At 42.5% G+C, this 19,453-nt stretch overlaps 1 protein-coding gene across 5 annotated transcripts in view; it reads left to right on the top strand.

Moving 5' to 3' along the window:
- Positions 1-19,453, top strand: part of ADK (adenosine kinase) — a 290,826-nt gene that overhangs the window by 803 nt on the left and 270,570 nt on the right. Inside the window, exons 1-2 of one of the 5 annotated variants that reach the window (XM_074830613.1) lie at positions 193-330; positions 15,897-15,971. In XM_074830613.1, the coding sequence (XP_074686714.1) occupies positions 275-330; positions 15,897-15,971 (131 nt within the window). In that variant the 5' untranslated portion in view covers positions 193-274. Of the gene's footprint in view, positions 1-192; positions 331-9,060; positions 9,159-15,896; positions 15,972-19,453 lie in introns of those variants that run through there. The other 4 variants (XM_074830615.1, XM_074830617.1, XM_074830612.1 and 1 more) reach the window with 4 other exon arrangements.

Below are 19,453 nucleotides of genomic sequence, written 5' to 3'. Positions count from 1 at the left end.
CGCCGCCGCGGCCAGCCGCCCTCCGCCCGCCGGCGGCTCTCGGCCTCGGCGGCGGGCAGCGGACCTGGGCTCCCTCCAGGCGCTAAAATCACTCGGGCGGGCGGCGCGGCAGCGCACGGCTGGGCAGGAGCGGCGGGCGACGCGGCCTCCCCTCCCCGTCAGGCGCCCGGCGCGGCCGCCCGCCCCGCCGCCCCCGCCCCCCGGTGGCGGTGCCGGCGCGGTCGGCGGGGCGGGCGGGCCGAGCGGAGCGCGCCGAACGCCGCCCAGCGCGAAGATGGCAGCGGGGGAGCCGCAAGCTAAGAAGCTCAAGCTGGAGCAAAAGCAACTGAGGTAACGGGCGGCGGGGAGGGGCTCTTCTTCACGAAGAAGCCCCAGCGGCTACCGGAGCGTCGCTGGGTGCCGCCGGTGCTGCCCCCGGTGGAGGACGAGACACGTGCCGCCGCGGTGCGCGGTCAGAGTCACGCCGGGAGGGTCCCGCCGGGCCGGGCTCGGCCAGGCTGGGCTGGGCGCGGTGCGGTGCGGGCAGCTCCGCCGCGGGACCGCGCTCCCATCCCGGCGGCGCCGGGCGCACGTGGAGGCGGGCGGCGGGGCCGTCCCCTGCGCCGTCGCCGCGGGGCTCCTGCTCCTGCCACCGCCACCGTCCTGGCGGCCGCCCCGCGGGTCCCGGTGCTCGGCCCCGGCGTTTGCCCGAGGGCGTCGCCGGGCTGGACGCCCCGCAGCCGGGGCAGTGGCGGGCGGGAGCGCTGCTGCCGCGGGGCCCTGGCTGTGCCTTGGGGCAGTCCGGGGTCGGTTAGTGCGAGTGAGCTGCTGAGCACCTAGGCAGGGGCGTGCGGTGAAACGGGATGCAGCCTGCAGCTGCGCCTCCCGGCACTGAAACACGGCTTGGGTCGTCACCCCGGGCTCTTCGTCTTCGAAAATATCCCCTGAAAGCCCCGATTAATACCCTTGAGGAGCGTCTCTTGCCCCGTTATACAGGAACTTAGCTATCTAAAAATCCCCGTTAACATGTTGACACATTTTCTTCAGGACACGTGGAATACATTTAAACATTTTCATACTGAAATAATCTGTGCCATTTGCTATACTTCCTTGTTTGTGTGATCACTGTGTCATGTCACTGACTGAATCCCATCTGACTGATGGCCTGCACAGAGACAAGCCATTTATTTTTAAATGTCATAGCAGAAAAAGACAAGGTTTCTCAGTGCAGGAAGGGCAAAATGAGTACTGAGGGAGCTATAGCGGAGCTTGTGTGGGTGCAGTTTCTGGTTTGTTTTCTCGGGATTATTCAGACAGGAATATAATTGTAAAATAGCTGATCTCCTTTTAAGTATTCAGTATATGAAGAGGATTAATGACATAAGGCCTGAAAGGTCCAAAATTACCTTGGCGGTAACTAGTAACTTGCTCAAATATAGCATAAAGGAGATACACTTTTAGTACTGAGGTGAGAAGAGTCCCTTTTCGTACTGATGTCCTTACTGAAAGAACTAATCCTATTAAATTTGTCAAAGTCAGGGTACTTGCTCCTTTGGCAGCAGAGTGACTTTTCAAGTCTAATAATAGTTGACAAGCTCAGTTGCAGATAGTGGAAGAGGAAAAATATAACTGAGCTCTGTAAGCAAATAAACGGCAGGCAGCAGTGTAAGGTTGTAATTAAAAAGCAACAGTCATTTCCGTGGGCCTTAAAGCAAGGTGGGGCAAGAAACTGGTGATTGTAATGTTTCTGTTTATAAAGCTTATTAGAGGAAACCGCATTTTACCTGCTTCAAGCCTAAACATGAAAAATGAAAAATTTGAGAACATTATTAGGGTACTGAGTTAAAAAGGTAAAGGATATTTACAATGAAATGAAAAGCTGTGGTGACATGCTCTGATAACAACTGATTAAACTGAAAGTAATACTTTTGTAAGGTATGATAGATAAAACATGAGGAACGTTGTTAGAGCTTGTGTATTCTAATTCTGTGTCAAGTTATTTCAGTATAAACTAGACTAGCTCTGTTTCATAAGAGGAGAAATGCCATAATTAACTGGTGATCAAGTAGAGTTAATGTGTGCTGTGGGCCACAGGTTGGACTTGTGAAGCGGGTGAGGTGTTTGGACTAGCTTTGGCAGACCTCTGCACTCGTTTGAAGATAGCCGAAAGAACATGTTTGACTGAGTGCTTCTGTGGGACTTTGTCCCGCGTTAAAAGCTGGTACGGAAGGTGCCAAAATGGTTGAGGTTCCTTGACTTTGTTGTATTTGTAATGAGGTTCGGTTGTTAATGCGAAGCACTGCTATGTATGCTTGGGAGCATTAGAAACAGTTAACCTACAGATTTGAAAAGAAGTGAAAAATCACTTGAGAAATTTGGGAACTAACTACTTCATATTTGTTGTACCAAGAATTAGAGGAGAATTCCATGTTCTTGACATCTAGATCTGAGACTCCAGCCTCTTCAGAAGACAATGTCTAATGGACTCAACAAGGATCGTCATGTACCTTACTTATTCGCTCATATACTACGAACCGAAATCTTCCCTGTGGCTCCCACAAAAACTATTTTAATATAAAAAAGGACATAAAAAAATTGAGTTCCACTCTGTGATATAAGCTGTACCTTATCAACAATATTTTTTTTCATCATTTTCTCTCTCAAAGGGGCATCAGGTTTCATGGATACATACGGGGTTTTTTTTAAGTCCCTTTTGATTTCAGGCAAAGGAAAGCAAATATTGCTGCTCCCTCATGAGGTAGGCAAAGCTGACCGGGTTCAGCTAAAGTTGTTTGAAAGCGATATAGGATGTCCAGCTTTTGCCACCCAGTGAGCTGAACACAAAGCTCGAGACCCAAACTAGCATTCCCAGCTCAACAATGTGTTGTGCTGACATTAATCTGCTGGGTGGCAGGTTTTGCATTGTCTTTATTGATGGGTGCAAATCCCTGCTAAAACCAACGGGCTTTAGGCAAGGCCGTTAATGCATGCTGCGTTGTTTCAGGCTTCTGACTACATCTCTGCTGTGTGAAATAAAATATCACTGTGTGTGTAAACTGTACTGTTTGAACAGAAAATAGGCTTGCAGATCTGCAAATGGCTTGTAGCATCAACTTACTAGAAACATCATGAGGCATTCCTTCAGAGGAGAGTTACTAAGGATTTCATCCTTTTATATTTGGTTTGATTTTTATCTTGGAAGTCTGTGAAAACCACAACCAGACTTCTGTTAACAGACTGGTACAGTTACAAAAGAATTTGGACATTCTCTGTAGAAATTTTGAGTTTCTATGTACATGTCTATAGAAATATGCATGTGTGCAGAAGGAAAAAATTAACAAACTTGTGAAATCCTCTGCTGTGAAGTCCCCTCTGCATTATGGCCTTCTGGCCGTTCTGCAGCAGCTGTATTGATTGAATAGTCATGACGTGGCTGGCTGTTTGGACAAATCAGTTCATCTACATGAAGACAATGTAAGCATTGAATTTGACAAATACTTTATACTAAAAGTACAAAGTACAATATTCCTCTTCTTCTGTTACTATTAGACCTCTCTTCCTTTTCAGAATAAATTATCAAACACTCTGGGTAATTGTTATCAAAAGCAATCCTTTGTCATTACTGTTCTGCTAGATTTTAGACAGCTTGATACTGTTGACTGTAAAAAATACTGCTAATTTCATGCATTTTTAATTTTCTTAAGAAGCTGGCTTTTAATTTAGCTTATTCCTTCCTCTCTACAAAAGAAAGAAAATTCTGAATATTTTAAATTAGCTCTGACAAAGCTTTCAGTTGTAATTTAGTAAATAATTTTTCTTTCTCTTTTATTATCTCTGGCTTTTTTTTTTTAATTTCACCTCACTCCCCATTTGTATTCATTTCAGTTTCTGTCTTCATGGCTTATACTTTTCTCGCTTTCCAGTTTCTCATAGCTGCAAATGTGGGTGACTTTTTCCATGTCAGTACTCTTAATGCCCCCTTAGTACAAAGAAAGATCTGAAACTCAAGCACCTTGCTGTTTGCTCCCAGAATAGTAAAAGCAATTGACTTTTTCTTCAGATGGATATTTAGACTCCTGTAGAAAACAGACAAATAGTTTTGAAGACACTAGCAACAGACTTTGCTGATTTTGCTTTATTTAGGACATAACAGCAGCAACCTTCCCTTCAAAGTGGTGTTGACAGCAATATATCCAAAACCGGAATGACTTGCAGCATGAAAAATACCTCGCTCTTACAGTTCAGGTGCTTGTTTTCATTGTTCAGATATGTAAGTCTCAAATTACTGTTTAGATTGACATGTGTCTTCACCTGGCCTTTGATGTAATCCTGTGGGATTTCTCACAGTGTGTGTCATATTTCCACCGTTTTGTGTTCTTGTATTGGAGAAGCTTCTTATGGTGTTTTCATCCTTTTAATTAAAGTAATTCCTTGCTCTATGGGAAGGAGTGTGTAACCTGAGGAAAGAGGATGTCGTGAGAAGGCTCTTTCTGCTCTGGACCACGAGCATGGCTGGTGTCTTTTTCTTTTGTTACTGCAGCCCACCTGGCCAGAAGAGTCATACTAATGAACAATGATAGTTTAGAGATAGTAGTCTTTGCTGATATCCTGCAGAAATGTATGCTTCTGACACGGTGTGCTGCCTTGCTGAAGTCAACAGGACTAGTCTTGTCCCTAGAGCTGCTTGGGTGCTTGATTACCAGTGGGAGGGGAGCCAGTGGCTATTTCATGGTGAATCTTGAAGTTCCTGTGAATTTTTATGAGATTTCCGAGTTCCTCCTTTTTCACCTACTGAAACAGCTTGTGTAGAATTACTCATCTAATTGGATCTACTAATATTACTTATAAACAGACAAGGAAGATGCCCGGAGAGGAGGCTTGAGCGAATGCAGTAGTTGTTGCATACGTTGTCAGTGCAATAGTGTGAAATGCGCTTTCTGTAGAACAAGACCTTGGCTTACTCTGCTGCTGCTGAGGTATATTTCATGTGGAAATGTTTGAAGCAAGACTCTGGCTTGTGATTCAAGGTTGTGATATTGGATTTGAGTAGTTAGTTACACAGGCATGGTAAACAAATATTTCACAAAACCAGTTTCAGAAGCAGGGAAGGGGTTGCTATCTAAAGGTCATTAATTAGTATTTGCTGGCAATGTATTGGAAAACCTTATCTTCTTGAAAAAAGTAAATTGAACTTGCAGATACAATGTGAACACTGTTTTCTCATGGCTCTTCATTTTTTATTTCCATAAATGGCTTCTTATATTAGTATGTAAATTGAAATTATTTTATTTATAGAATATCAAAGCATTTTGTGTGAAGGAGAGAAGTCTTTGGGTATTACTCAGGATTCAGTGAAGGGAAAGGTGGGGTTTTTTTTCCCATTTTCAACGGTAATAATTTCTGTAATGATTGTTTGACTGCAGTCAAAGTTGTTCCGCGCTTGAAGAATATGGTAACATAAAGCTACTTGCTGGCTTTATGCTACCTTGGGATTTCATTTATGGTGAAAGATTTTTGTTTTGTTTTGTTTTTTTTCTTGTACATTCAGTGGTACAAAGCAGTTGTAACTGTCTCAAGGGCTAGGCTATTTGACTAGAATAAGATAGAAAAAAAGTATATCTGTCTGCAATGTGGTGAAGACTTAGCAGATTTATAGACTTCCCTTTGCTCTTACAGCTGTACGGTCTGTGAAGCTGCATTAAAAGAAATGGGATTATGCAATGGAATTTTAAAATAATAAAAAAAAATCTTTTTAATACTTTGCTAGTAGATCCATAGAAGATAAAAATACATCTTATTTTATGTTGCAAAATATGAAATTCTCTCTGTAGAAAAGTTTTCAAAACAACCACTATTCTAGTAGAAAATACATGCAAGCTCTGCAAAATGCTGTTATTGAAAGAGAATTTGTGGACTTCCTGCTTGCTAGTCCCTTTTTATAATGTCTGCTGAAGCTGTTATGTAAAAGATCATCCTTCTGTCTTGCAAAGATAAGGGTGGGCAGTTCATCTAAGATTAACCTTAGTTTTGTACTTTGAAGAAATTGAGTAAAATATGGGGGTTAATGGAGAACTTTTTGTTTGTATTCTAAACTGGACAATTGATACTAAGTATTGGTGGTGTAAAACGTAACACACAAGTCAAAAGCTAAGGCCTAAATTGCCTATAGATTGGATACACATGTTAGAAATGTGTAAAATGTGTAGTTTCATGGATTGCTTCAATAAAGTGCAATTTTAAAAATTCTCACATGCTTACCTGTTGTTATATCAGGTAGGGATGCACTTCATTTTTAATTCATACCGTGCTTGAAAGGAAATGTTTTAGTGAATTCACCTGAGGAATAATTGTTCATCATATGTAGAGGAACTCCTATGGTCATGCAGATCTCTTGCTTACTGTATGGTAACAGAAGCAGTCGAGAGAAATTGCAGATAGACCCTGTCAGGTATTGTATATTTTTAGATACAATAGCTGTGAATTCCATATTTCCCTCAAGGATTTCTGAAGCCAAAATGCATGTGAAGGCACAGGTTATCTGCCCCACGCAAGCAGAGCAAGTTTGGAAGGTGTCAGGGAGGCTGAGCGAACTCAGGCTGGCTGCCTAGCACATATGTGATGTGACTACAAGTTGAACTTATGGCACAAGCATCATAAAGCTAATCTATGAATGACTGTAAGCAATAAATGACCATTTTTCCAGGGATACCCTGGTTGTTGTTGTTCCACTTATGTGCCAGAACTTCCAGAAGTTCCCTGGCAAATGACCAAAAAACCTATAGTGGTGGGTGATGCCTCGAAGACATCAGTACCAGTAGAACCTCTGGATACGTGATAGTACAAGCAAGGTGATTGGGCACTTGGGAACAGTTGGAGATTTTTGAAAGTGTGATTGACAAATGCTGTTGAGGTGTCATACATGCTATTTCACAAAAGGCTGTTTAATTTTTAAGAAAAACACTCTTTTGATCATATCTTACTGAACTCATAAAAGTTAGAAACATTTGATTGTACCTCATTTGGACTCTGTGGCTTAATATTCATAATATGCAGTTCTGTGATACAAATTACTATAAATATGCATCATGTTAATGTATTACATCTATGTGCTTGTTAAAGTCAGGCAATTACTTATAGGGAATCTACAATTTGATTTTTTTAAAAAATGGGTTTATTATTTAAAATACAGTGATGGGACCAGCAAGACCAAGCAGTGTTACTACTATTGTTATATTTGCCTGTGATGGAATTCCCTCCTCCTGCCCCCCATTTTCAGGTATAAACCAGAAGTTTGACTGTTAGGCATGGGAATAGTTAAACTAGGAATAATCTATTGTTCAACATCGATTGGAGGACACAGCCATTATATATCCAAATACAATATTTACACTTTATTAAATTTCAACATCCTCCACCAGGATTTGGGGGCCTGTTGTATTGTGTGGTGCAACAGTAAGGGGATGAATGCATTTCCCACTCCAATTAGTTTGACTTTTCAAGACCCCTGACACACTCTAATAATGAGAATTTTGTAAGTGGTGATTAATTTTTGAGTGTCCAGTTTACAGAACCTAGGAAATTTGTCCTACATATCAGGTATTGAGCATAAGTATTCCTGTTATCTTCATGTGACACTGTAAGTCCTTGAGCATTGTGAACTTCTCCGAGACACACAAAAATCAGAAATAGTTGAAAAGTTTGGCTTTAATTTTTCTGAGTACAATATTCCCATTTTGTAGATGGAGAGAAAGGGAAACTAAGGCTAAATAATCACGATTAGGAAGTCGTAAAGTTTAAATATTTAATTAGAGGGGACACGGCAGCACTTAACAGAACAACGTGGGATTCACTTTTGGCAAAAACAACCCCTTCTGACATCAGTTTCATGAATCAGTGTTTCTGGTGCTGGTAAGTTAACAAAAGTGCCAAATCTGCACGGAGTAGCAGTGACTTTGACAGCCAAATGAAGAGTAAGCGGGTAGGAAGAGCGAGAATAAGAACCGGACTTTGCCGATGCTTTTCCTTTCTTCTGTGGCAGTTCTGCTTGAACGTCAGGCGGACAAGAAACCAGTTGGGCAATGAAGGGCTGCCCCTTTTTTCCCGCAAACGGTGGCCCACGGGCCAGCATCTCATCCGTGTGTCCACTCTAGCCCCCTGGTAGGTTGGAAAGATGAGTAATGTCCGGTAGCTGCGTTCCACAGGTGGCTGCTGGGTGCTCCACCAACCCGGGAGCGCAATAGCCCTTCTCTCTGGCACCGGAGCGGGAGCCCGCACCGCCAGGCCGGCCGGCCCTGCCCCAGCCCCCGCCTGCGCGGGGACGGGGTCTTCGCTGGCTGAGGGCGGCGATGCCGGGCGGTGGCGGCCGAGGAGGGCGGAAGGCTGCACGAAGGCCGGTCACCTGAGGCGGCGTTAAGCTCTGACCCATCGCGCAAATAAAAAGAGTGAAAATGCGTTCTTGGCGAGTGTGTCAAAATCGCGCGTCGGGGGAGGCGTCAGTCAGCGGCCGGGGAGGACGAGCCGTCCTGGAGCAGCAGAGGGGCGGCGGGCAGACGTCCCGGGCGGGAGCGCGGCCGCTGGCCTGGGGAGCAGCCCCGGCCGGGGGCGGTTGGGGTCCCCTGGGAGTGCGGCAATGCCCACGGCCCCGTGACAGCTGAGGGACAGCGATGCCAGGGGCTCCGCTGGCCATCTTTAATGTGGGCAGTGCGGCTAGAAGTCCGCACCTCTTCGCTGCCTCGATGAAACCTTTTGGGTTTGGTTTTTTTTTTTTTTTAATTACCGCTGGCGACCATAATTGTCTCCTCGGGCTGTGGGAGGGAGGTGACAAGAGGAGGTGTGTGGGAGGTGTGTGCTGTCTGCCCGGACCAAAGATGGCGGCCAGGGACCCCGGGGCGCCGGGCGGGCGGCGCCGCTCGGTACCGGGAGCTTCTGAACTGGGGCGCGGGGCCCGCCGCCAGCGCCCCAAGGCCGCCGCCGCCTCCCGGGGCTCCTCGCGCGCCGCCGCCGCGGAGGGTCCGGGCCCGCCCCCGCCGGCCGCCCAGCCAATGGCGGTACGCGCGGGCGGGCGGGGCGGGGCGGGGGCGCGCGGGTGGGTCGGCCGGGCCGTGGCCGGCGGCTCAGTCGCGGCCGAGGCGGGCGGGGAGGCGACGCCGCTGGCAGCGGGGCGCCATGCCCACCCTCAGGTAACGCCGAGCCCCGGCGCGGCGCTCGCAGCCCAGCCCGGCGCCCCGCGGGAAGGGGCGAGCGGGCGCCCATGCGCTCCTGCTCGCGGGGCGGGGGCGTCCGGCGCTCGGCTCTTCCCTCCTTCTCCACCCGTGTGATGAGGGTGCGGGGTAGCGCGGCTCCGTCCCCTCCCTCTGTCCCTCCGCCGCGAGGTGGTGTTGCGGCTGCACGCCCCCGCCGCGCCGGTTCCCTCCCGGGCCCTCAGCCCGGCGGGTGGGGGGTCACCCGCGCCCCGGCCGCGCGGAGTTTATTTCTGGCGGGCAGGTGGGCGCGCGCGCTGGCGTCGCCGACCGCCGCCAACAGTCGCCCGGCTGGGGTCGATGCCAGCCCTCAGCGGCTCGCCCGGCCAGCCCTGGCGCGCCCGCCCGCGCCTGCCCAGGCGAGAGCCCCGCGGAGATGCGCCGGGCCGGGCTCCCGGAGATGAACGGCGGGGCGGCGGCCGGGGCGCGGCCGGGGGCGTCGTGCGGCGTCGCTCGGCGGCGGTGCCGTTGTCAAAGGTAGCGCCTGAGCGCGGGCGGCCACCTCCCGCGGCGGGGTCCGCCCGTGGGGAGGGGAGGGCGGATGTCCTGGGACTCCGGCAGCCGCGTTTGAACCTTAAAGCATCGCTGTAGCGTGCCGTGACAGGAACCTAATTTTAAATGAACCCCAAATACTGAGAAGCCGGGTCATAGTAACGGGCTCGGCTCTTAGCGGTCTGTTGGAACTGCCGTGGTGTCAGTTTATCAGGGATAACTGAAGAATGACAAACCCTTAAGTTGACATGCGTGAAGGGAATTATTATGACCAGTTTTGCATCCTGAAGCACTTCATCTTAAAACAGGGCGGTATTGTGAAGTGAGCTGGTAACCTTTGTCATGTAATTATTTTGATCAGTCATTATTTTGATTAGCTGCTAAAGAAATGCCTAAAACTACAGACTCCAAGTTCAATGATCGTTCAAGGCAACTCTCCCATCGAGTCTCTCCGCCCTCAAAACTCAAGTGTATCAGATTTCACACTGTTTCTGACCGAGAAGTACAGACGGTAACTCTTTGAAATTGCAGTAGTATCTCACTATTGGAGTTAGCACAGCTGTGTAAGGAGCTGAGTGGTGGTGGAACAGTTTTTTTCCTGCGGCAGTCTTGATTACATAAGGCCAACGCTTTTAGGCTTGGCTTCTAAGCTGAAACCTGTGAATGGATCACTTTAGAAGACCATGAAAGTTTCATAATGAATGAAATCTTCACTGAAGAGACTCCTCTAAGTCTGTATGTAAACATGTAACTCCTTAGCCAAATACTGCCTTTACTTAAGACCCAAGTAAGGAAAGCATGTGAGCAGTTCTGCAGGCTACTTGTATCTTTATGGTCTATATGCAAAAGTTATTTGCTGACCAGTGATGCAAGGGAAATTGTCTGAACTCTGGAATTATGGAATAATAGTTCTGAGGTGCTTTTAGTGTCAGACAAGTTATGGTTAACAGTAAATGTTACCCTATTCACTTGTATTTATGTTGGGTAGGTAAGGGGAATGAGAGAAGGATGTTCTTAGTCGAGGGCTTATACTTATTCAAATGCTGTTGCTAATTCAAATGGTACTATTGCTCTTTTGTTTTAACTACATGTATAAATGATTTTTGATAAATTAAAATCTTTTGTTTTATGGGGTTTAACTTTGACTGAAGCTGGTATGCTGAGAACAGGCTTTTAGAACATGCCTTATTTGGCCTTACTTTTAAGGGCATAGTCAAACCCTATAGAAATATACCATTTTAGATCTTACGAAACCTTATATTTGTAAATGAAAGACTAGGCATACAGCTGAATATCATGCAGTTGGGACATCCACATGTCCCAGTCATGTTTTATTAAGACTTTCTGACTGTAAAAGGTCTTGGCGTAAGAATTTAATATTGAGTGTACATTACAGTTGCACAGTAGTATGAGGCTGTTATAGAGCAATAAAAAAGGTGAAATTTTCAAGATGGCTTCCTTTACTATTAGTTACTATTATGTAGATGAGAAAATTTTTGCAGCAATTAACAAGAAAAAAAATGGTTTTTATGAAATAGCTTTTTTTTTTTTAAGCAAGACATGCCAGTATCCAAAGGCTCAAAATAATATTCTGTCTCTGTGCCAGTAACCAATAATATGCTTTCACTAATATTTTGATGTTGCTATTCCACTGAAGTGCACAGCAGCACGGGATGATAACAATATTATGGGGTAGTTAGATACAGTACTGCTAATGTTCAGCAGCCAGCATGAAACAGGACTGTATTTTTAAAAATGCCTGCTACAGTAGAGCATTAGTAATGAATAATCATGATATTGGACACAGCTTTCCAGACTGTTCAGTTGCAGTTAATTTTGTTGACTTCTTAAAAAGAATTGAAGGGTAGCTCAGTATTGATGTGGGGTTTTTTTGTTTGGTTGTGTTTGGTTTTCATCCAGTTCAGTTCTATTTAATTACTTCTGCAACTTGTGATAAGAGTAATATGTGAAACACTAGCTGCTTGTGAAAAATCAATCATCTTGGCAATCTCCAAACAAAGTGCCATAATTAGCAGGTGAAGATTTATTTATATTTAATGAATTACATTGCTTGAACTTAAAATTACAACTCACTTTATCTAGTCAAAGTTGAATGACGAACTCATAAAATATATTGCTTGCTGTCAGGAGTTTAGAATGCAATGCAGTGTACAACCAAGTTTTCTGTAAAGTAAGTTACCCTTGTTGCTGTAGTTTTGCCTTCTAGATGAACAGTGTATTTCTGTGTCCAAACAAGTTTTAGATTTGTATGAACGTTATTTTTAGAGTGTAAAAGGTAGATACACTGTTCATATACATAAGTACTCTGTGTGGCTGTGTACGCATATATATGCACACACACCTACACACTGACGTCTATAGTTGATGATATATATGCCCTTAATTTGTGCAGGTGGAGGTGTTGTATTTTTTGAAGAGCTTAGCCAAATATTCTTTTGTAATAGGTTAATTTTGTTAAGCAAGAACATTCTTCTCAGATGGTTAGATACCAGCACTCCCATGTAAGAGGAAGGACTGGAGAGAGTCAAGGAGGCTGTGGAGTACCTAAGTGTCTGTTCTGTCTGTTGCAGGGATGTATTTCCCAAATAACCTATGTATTGTGAAATCTCATATTTCAGGAAACTATTGCTGCTTCCTTACTATGTTTTATGTCTAGTTGTTTGGAAATAATCCGTGAAATTTTAATCAATGCAGGTGTCCAGTGTGACTGAACAGCAAACATAAGGCTGGTAAGGTTCACATGTACTGCTGAAAGAGTTAAACTTGGGTGAGATAACAGTTTAATATCTCATTTTCTTTCTCTGGAGACTTGTAAATTTAGCATTCTCTAGGATCCTAAATATTATGTATAATTTTATGTTTTTAAGGTATGTGGTTTTACAGAGTATATGTGATTTTATTTTTTAAAATTTTTGTTTTTACAGAGGAGCAAACTGTAGCCAAGTAAATGCTATGCCTCGTGTTGTGCCACAAAAAAGCTCAATAGTGTAACAGGGCAGATACTTTGCAGCCCCTCAAGAAGGAAAAGATGATTTGCGCTGCACTGAAATGTAGCCGGTGTTGGGTTAATCACGTTGAACGTACTATGGATTTACACAGCCAAGTCTTTCTCTTCAATGTTAGAAACACTGGACTTTCCAGATCGTGGTTCACAAAGCTTGTGTTAGAAAACACTGATCACAGTGGTGATCTTAAATGTCTGCTTAAACTTGTTAAATTTTACATTTGTGACTTGGAAAGAGATTGTTTAGACTCTTCCCATTTTTCTCAGAAAGGTATTTTTACCAAATGCAGCATCAGTCAAGGAATGACACAACCACAGTCTTCAGTACAGATGGAGTGTATGGATTTTTCTCCTTTTTGCCAATCGAATGTTAATACCTGGTTTTAAGCATGGAAGTTCTAGTACTTTGGGACTTTGTTAATTGAAACATTGAGCTGAAGCAACCAATGTTAATTGAAAACACAAAGTTACCTATTAGTATATATTAGCTCATGTATTTAGATTAATTGCAAAAATAAGTTGAGTGTTATAACCTTCATACCTCTCTTTTTCATAGACATCAAACAGTTAATGTACTCAAAGTTTTATGTACTTGAAAAGCTGTCAAGTTCTGCTATCCTGCGTTTGGTTGTGAGAAGCAACTGTGCTGAAGTTGGGGAGAGTTTGCCCAGAAGTTTCAGGGAAATGTTTCTGAACATACATTTACTAGACTAGTGATAGCTATCTTGGCTTTTAAAACTTTCCATCCCGGATGGCACCCTACTACAGAGCCTCTGGAGTACTTGAATGGGGGTGATTATAAAATATTGTGGGAGAAGGAAGGCTTGGAGATGGAACAGGACTTGTATGTGATGTAAAGAGCTGCCTGGATTAAATGGCACTGAAAGTGCTAGTTCCTGCTGCTGCTGACAGACTAGGAGTTTATATGCACATTATTGGCTTCATAGAGCTTCTGTGGATGCTAAACCAGTGCATCTCATGCTGCTTCAAGTATATTGACCAGTATGTTCTGCAGCCTGCAGCTTGTTAACTGTTTGGTAGCTTCTATTTTGCTTTTCTGTTGAACAAGGTGACTTCTTCATAGGTAGTGACCACAACATGTCAGCTGTATTTGAGAGAGTTTTTGAAGTACAGCTGCTCTTTTCTGACATACCGTACACTTAAGTGCTGATACTTGTCTTACATAGAAGTTATCCATGATATGCATTTTTTTCTTAAGTGTAGGTATAAAATTATTGATGTGTAGATTTTCACAGAATGTGAGAATCAGCTAAACATCAGGCACAGGAGCATACGGTTTGGGACAAATCTGCGTTCAGCACTTTCAGAATTCTGACTTGTTCATTCATTGTCCTGCAATACTACTGATGCAATACTTAGTCTTTAAAATGGAGAGAATGTCCTGTCCTGGGGCTCCAACTGCAATCTCCTTTATCTTCATGTCTTCTTAACTGTCATCTGTCTCTCCCTCTTCTTTTCTTCTAGCTAGATATAACTTATGGTTATGCTATTCTCACACTGACAAAAGTATTTAGTGAGTCTTGTAGGTTTTTACTAAGCAGATGTTATCCATCTCAGTTAGGAGTGAGCTGGATTTCTGGCTTCATCTTCACAAAGTAGCGTCTTCTGCGTTTCACTTACAGTGAAATGGGCTGTAAAGGCCTGTCTTTAAAGCTACAACAAAAAATTGGATACTTCAAGCATGGTTTGCTGTTTGTCAGTATCAAGGTTATAATCACGTTTTCCACTTCTTCATTTCTGGACTTCAGAATTTAGCATTTAATGTAGACTAATGTGGCATCATAAAGAGGAAGAAGTTTGACTCTGTACTTCTCGCAAGTAGCTTCAAATTTGACGAATGTTTGTTAGCTAAGGGCTTTTCATAGCAGTTGTGAGAGGAAGTAAGTGAATGAGTTTCCAACCTCTGTTGGACACAATTCATGAGATTGTTCCATACCATCCCTTTTCCACTTGTTTAATATTCTTTTTTCTTATCCTATTAAGTAGAAATTAATGAAATCTATCATTTAGTAGGCAGATGTTGAGTCTCTAAAACATTTATCTTGCTCTGAATGGGCCAGAACAATTGAAAACTCACTTTCTTTGAGATTCAGCTGACACTGTTTTCATCTTTGGATAAACTGCGGATAAACTTTGGATTCAACTACAGCGTTCCGGTAGTACTTTTTGGGGGATGGAGACGCAGAGAATATGCTTCCTCTGCAAATACTTGATAGAGACATAGTGAAGAGGGAGGCATATTTGATGGTCATACTGAAGCTACCTTTGGTGGTTACAGCAAGGGCTTGCCTTGCCAGTTGGAGGCAGCAGGTGTTAGCTTAGCAAGGAATGTGGTGGGTTTGGATGTAGTTTTAGGCAGCCTTCGAGAACAGCTGCATTTACTCCTACTTGACACTGGGCCATGTATCTAATCCTTTGGTATTACTGCATTATCACCCAAATACATGCTATTCAGGAATATGTAACACATGGTTTCTGAATGAATCTAAAAAAAAAGTTAAAGCCAGCTATTTCAGCTGTTTATCATATCTCTGATGTCTTGTTTTTATGTGGCAGAAGTCATGGTAATGAATTTCAAATTTATTAAAAAGTACATAGATTTGTATCAGTAGATGACTACGCTGTTTAAGATGGCTGACAATGCAGAATCCATAGTCTCTTTAATTTCATTTTATTAAAACAGACTTAAATTGTTAATTAGTGGTCATTAGCAGAGTAAACCCAACAACTAAGTCTGTTCAGTGAAATTTTTATAATCTGGTCTGATGCTCCCCCTGTCTAAAATCTGGTATTACAACCTGAATGTAGTCCTTTAAAACTACAGAATGCGTCCCGCAGCTGTAATTCTTTATCTGAGTGAATGATAGCTTAACAGAATATATACCTTTATATATTCTTGACTGCTTGCAGTCTGTATATTGGTCAAAGAAGATTATTGTAGGCTGATACTTCAATCAAATTTGACTGTCTATATGCCAGGTCTTCATGTGACTACTGCACTGGGCAAAATCTGTATCTTTTTGTTCTTTAGCTGTATTCAAGAAAAACTTTTCTCTCTAATAAAAAGAAGTCTTCAACATATTCTACTAGCAACAATAAACTAGTGCTAAGCTAACTTGAAATAATTGATTCTCTTACAGTGAAAATGTCCTGTTTGGAATGGGAAATCCTCTGCTTGATATCTGTGCAGTTGTGGACAAAGACTTCCTTGACAAGTAAGTCTTGATTTTATTTTATTTTTTTTTAATGTCAGTTTTGTTTCCAGAATGATGTTTATAACTAAACAGAGGACTACCTGCTTGTGCATTGCTAATGTAATCCCTGTGGGATTCTGACCTTATTCTGAAAGAAGCCAACATTGTATCAGTCATTTGATTAGCTAGAAGCCATATGAAGCTGTGGTGGTGGTGTCAGTGGAAAGCTTCAGTGTTTTCATGTGGTTTTGGTATTTATTGTTTTCTATCAATTATTTATTGTAGTCTCTTCATGCTGTCTTTGCTAGCCTTTGATTGGAAGCAATCATCAATGTCAGTAAAATGTAGGTAGCTCTTGTATGAGTAGTGTGCTACTTTTGCTGTACTATTACAGTGCTCTTTTCTTCAGTGATGACTTTGGGTCAAATGAGCGATTTCTGTAACACACCAAGAAAAGTTGGGCAAGTGTATGTTTTGGTTTTTTTAATATTCCAATTTATCAGTCAAGAACAGGACCACTTCTTACCATGTGGTCTGTTATCTTGCTTAAGCCTAGTAGTTATGCTACCATCCATATAACCATATCACTGAATTGCTGTTGGCATTAAGTTTACTCATTCTCTGATCAGCTTAGAGATGGGTCTTTTCAAGAGATGTAAAATATAGTTGTGCTTTTAAATCCTTCTGCATGAGCTCACTTTCTTCCAGTTGTTGTTGCTTCTTTCTCCTGTTTGCAAGCAATCAATAAGTTGATTTCATCTTTCAGAATGTTCAGAATTCTTCCTTTAATTTTTAAAGTGTTAATGATTTTTTTCTCTAGTCATTCTTTTAGTTATCAATGGAAATACTGGATCAAGAATAAATTTCACATCACCAAATAGTGCAGAGTTTTTATTTGTGAATGTGTACTGTCAGCCACAAATATTTTGTTCTGACGCTTTTAATAATAGCAGTAATTCGTTTTGCAATGGATATTTTATCACTCAAGTTTTATCTAAAGGTGTGTTTAGGTGAGAGCCTGAATATTACAAGCTGGAAGCAAAAGACAAGAATGTAATGGGTGTATCAATCTCAAAAACATATGGAACTTTGAACACTCAAGACATAGACTTGATTTCTGAAAAAGTAAATTATTCTGATGTAATTCTCTGCCTTGTGCTTCTACTGAAATAACTTGAAAACTAGTCTCTGAACATAAGTAATGTCCCAGCCCCCAACCCCAAAATACTCCCCAGCTAATCCTTATAAATTGCTGACACAAGAGGTGGTAGGAACTATATTGCAGCAGTGAAATCCTGCAACAGTGCATTGTGCTTTTCACTGGACCTGATCTGCTCTGCAGAATTTAATTTAATAATTAGAAGTGTTATATACTGAAATTTGAGTCTGTTGGACAAGTTAAATTATCTCCTGGAACAGCATATGCTTTGTGAGCATTTCTTTACTGCCAAAATGCCTTTGGGGAGTATTGCATTATTTAAAGAAATAAGCAGTCCTCCAACAGCAGTTTGATAGCTGATAAGTGTGATAGCTCTGGTGATAACCTGAAAACCGAGAAGCTTGTCTACCTTCTTCACATGTACCTGATTTTATTTCTAGCTCCCTATTTATGAGTGTATGCATAGTCATCCATTTAACAAACAGACAAGCATGTTTCTACTCTTAAGTCGAACTACCTTTTGCAATGCTTCCTTAAATGAGAATCAAATCCCACGCTTCCTCAGCTTGTGAAGGGAGATAAAATAGCAAACCTAGCTGTAGAACAACTGCTACAATAAAGTTATCTATTCAAATGCTGCCGGGAGGTGCAAGAACATAGATATTTCAGGACTGTGAAACATTTGACAGAGAAATTGTCCATCATACTAGCCTAGTGTCTCTGTTTCTTCTTGTCAGAGAAGATGTGCATCCATCTCTAGCCATGTAGCGTCAGCTGTTGGTATCTTGGCAGTGATCAAGTAACTCTGGAGTTGGTGTCTTGCCTCTTCAGCTGGATGGACGTGTTTAATGGGGCCATCAGGCCAGCTGGGCTCTGACTTGAGCAGGTAGTTTAGGAAAATGGGGAAAGAATTTAGGTAAACACCCATAAGAATTTTATAATTTAACCTAATGTAACCAGTGCGAAAGTTATCCTCCTCTCTTGTATAACTAGTTTTAAGAGTAAATACCTTTGTTCAGAATAAAGGATTTGATGTTGCAAGTTAAATCAGCAAGTATATTGTCAATGAAATGAGAGAGTATTAAAATGAGTTCTGTAACCAGATTATTTTTGTAACTATTAGTTAATTTAATATTTCATATTAAGAAAATGCGAATGGAAACAGCATGAGATTGAGTAGGAAGTCTCAAGTGGTCTTTTTAATGATATTTAAATGTCCTACAATCCATGTTATAAATAAACCTGAAAATAAGTTCATAATGCAGCCCTACCCCTGGCAGATTCAAACAGCTTGCTGCCATGTAATACTGGTTTGAGGAAATGAGCAGTATTGGAAGGCTGGGTGGGTGTTTTTGGCTTGGGTTGTTAGCACAACCCTGTCACCCTTCTTTCAAGGTGGACTTTGGTTTAATCTGGGCTCCAAAGTCTTTTGCTCTTTTGACAAGCTTTGGGAAGCTTTAAGCCTTTCCTAGACTATTTCTGGGAGAGGTGGTCTTAATTTATATCATGACATAGCTTCACTGTGGCTGTGAGCTTTTTAGACCACACCCCCAGTCTAGCATTACCTGAGCCAGAGAAGCTTTGGCCTCTATCAGGTAGGGTCTCATTTCTTATCTTAATACAATCTCTCTAATTTTTTCTGAGTCACATTTCTTACCTCTCTACAGGGAGACAATCTGAAAAAGTGTTAGCAATGTTGATGGCACTGGTCAAAACTGGTGATACCCAAAGCCACTTCAGTTTCTGTTCACAGAGCTGGAGAGCAGTCTTGAAGTAAATGCAGTCCATTGTATGCCCTTGGTTTTTCTGAGTATCTGCATGAAACATATGAGAAATGCTTTTTTTTGGGGGGGGGGGGGGGAGGTCTTCTTTTAATTTGCATTAATTCCATAACCTAAGAGTATTTATCTTTATTTTTTCTAGGATATAGATACTTGCTCAAAGAGCAGCTTTTTATGGGTGGCAGGGGAAAGAACAGAAAAAGGATTGGTGCTTTGTGGGTGAATTGCTAACTATAGCTATGCTAATCTGTGAAAGTAACTTTGCTAACAGGTATTCATTAAAGCTTTTGGTGTACTCAGTTCTACCTGTGACTTTTAACAGGAATAATTCCTTTACCTAGTGAATCTGTAACAGGCATTTAAGAATAACTTAATCTACACTATGTATATTAAACTCTAATAAAGTGGACAAAGAAATTCAGATTAACATGTCAATGATGTTTTAAGACTCCATAGAAACTTAAGTACTGCTGACTCCTGTAAATACTCCAGTGTCCTGCTGTTAAAAGTTAGGAGATGGCATCTGTTTCATTGCTCCCTCTATAGCACTCTGTTTTGCAAAT

This window comes from Strix aluco, chromosome 7 (genome assembly GCF_031877795.1).
Source record: "Strix aluco isolate bStrAlu1 chromosome 7, bStrAlu1.hap1, whole genome shotgun sequence".
Taxonomy (NCBI): Eukaryota; Metazoa; Chordata; class Aves; order Strigiformes; family Strigidae; genus Strix; species Strix aluco.
Note: the sequence above shows the minus strand (reverse complement) of the source record. Positions and strands in the feature narration are given on the sequence as shown.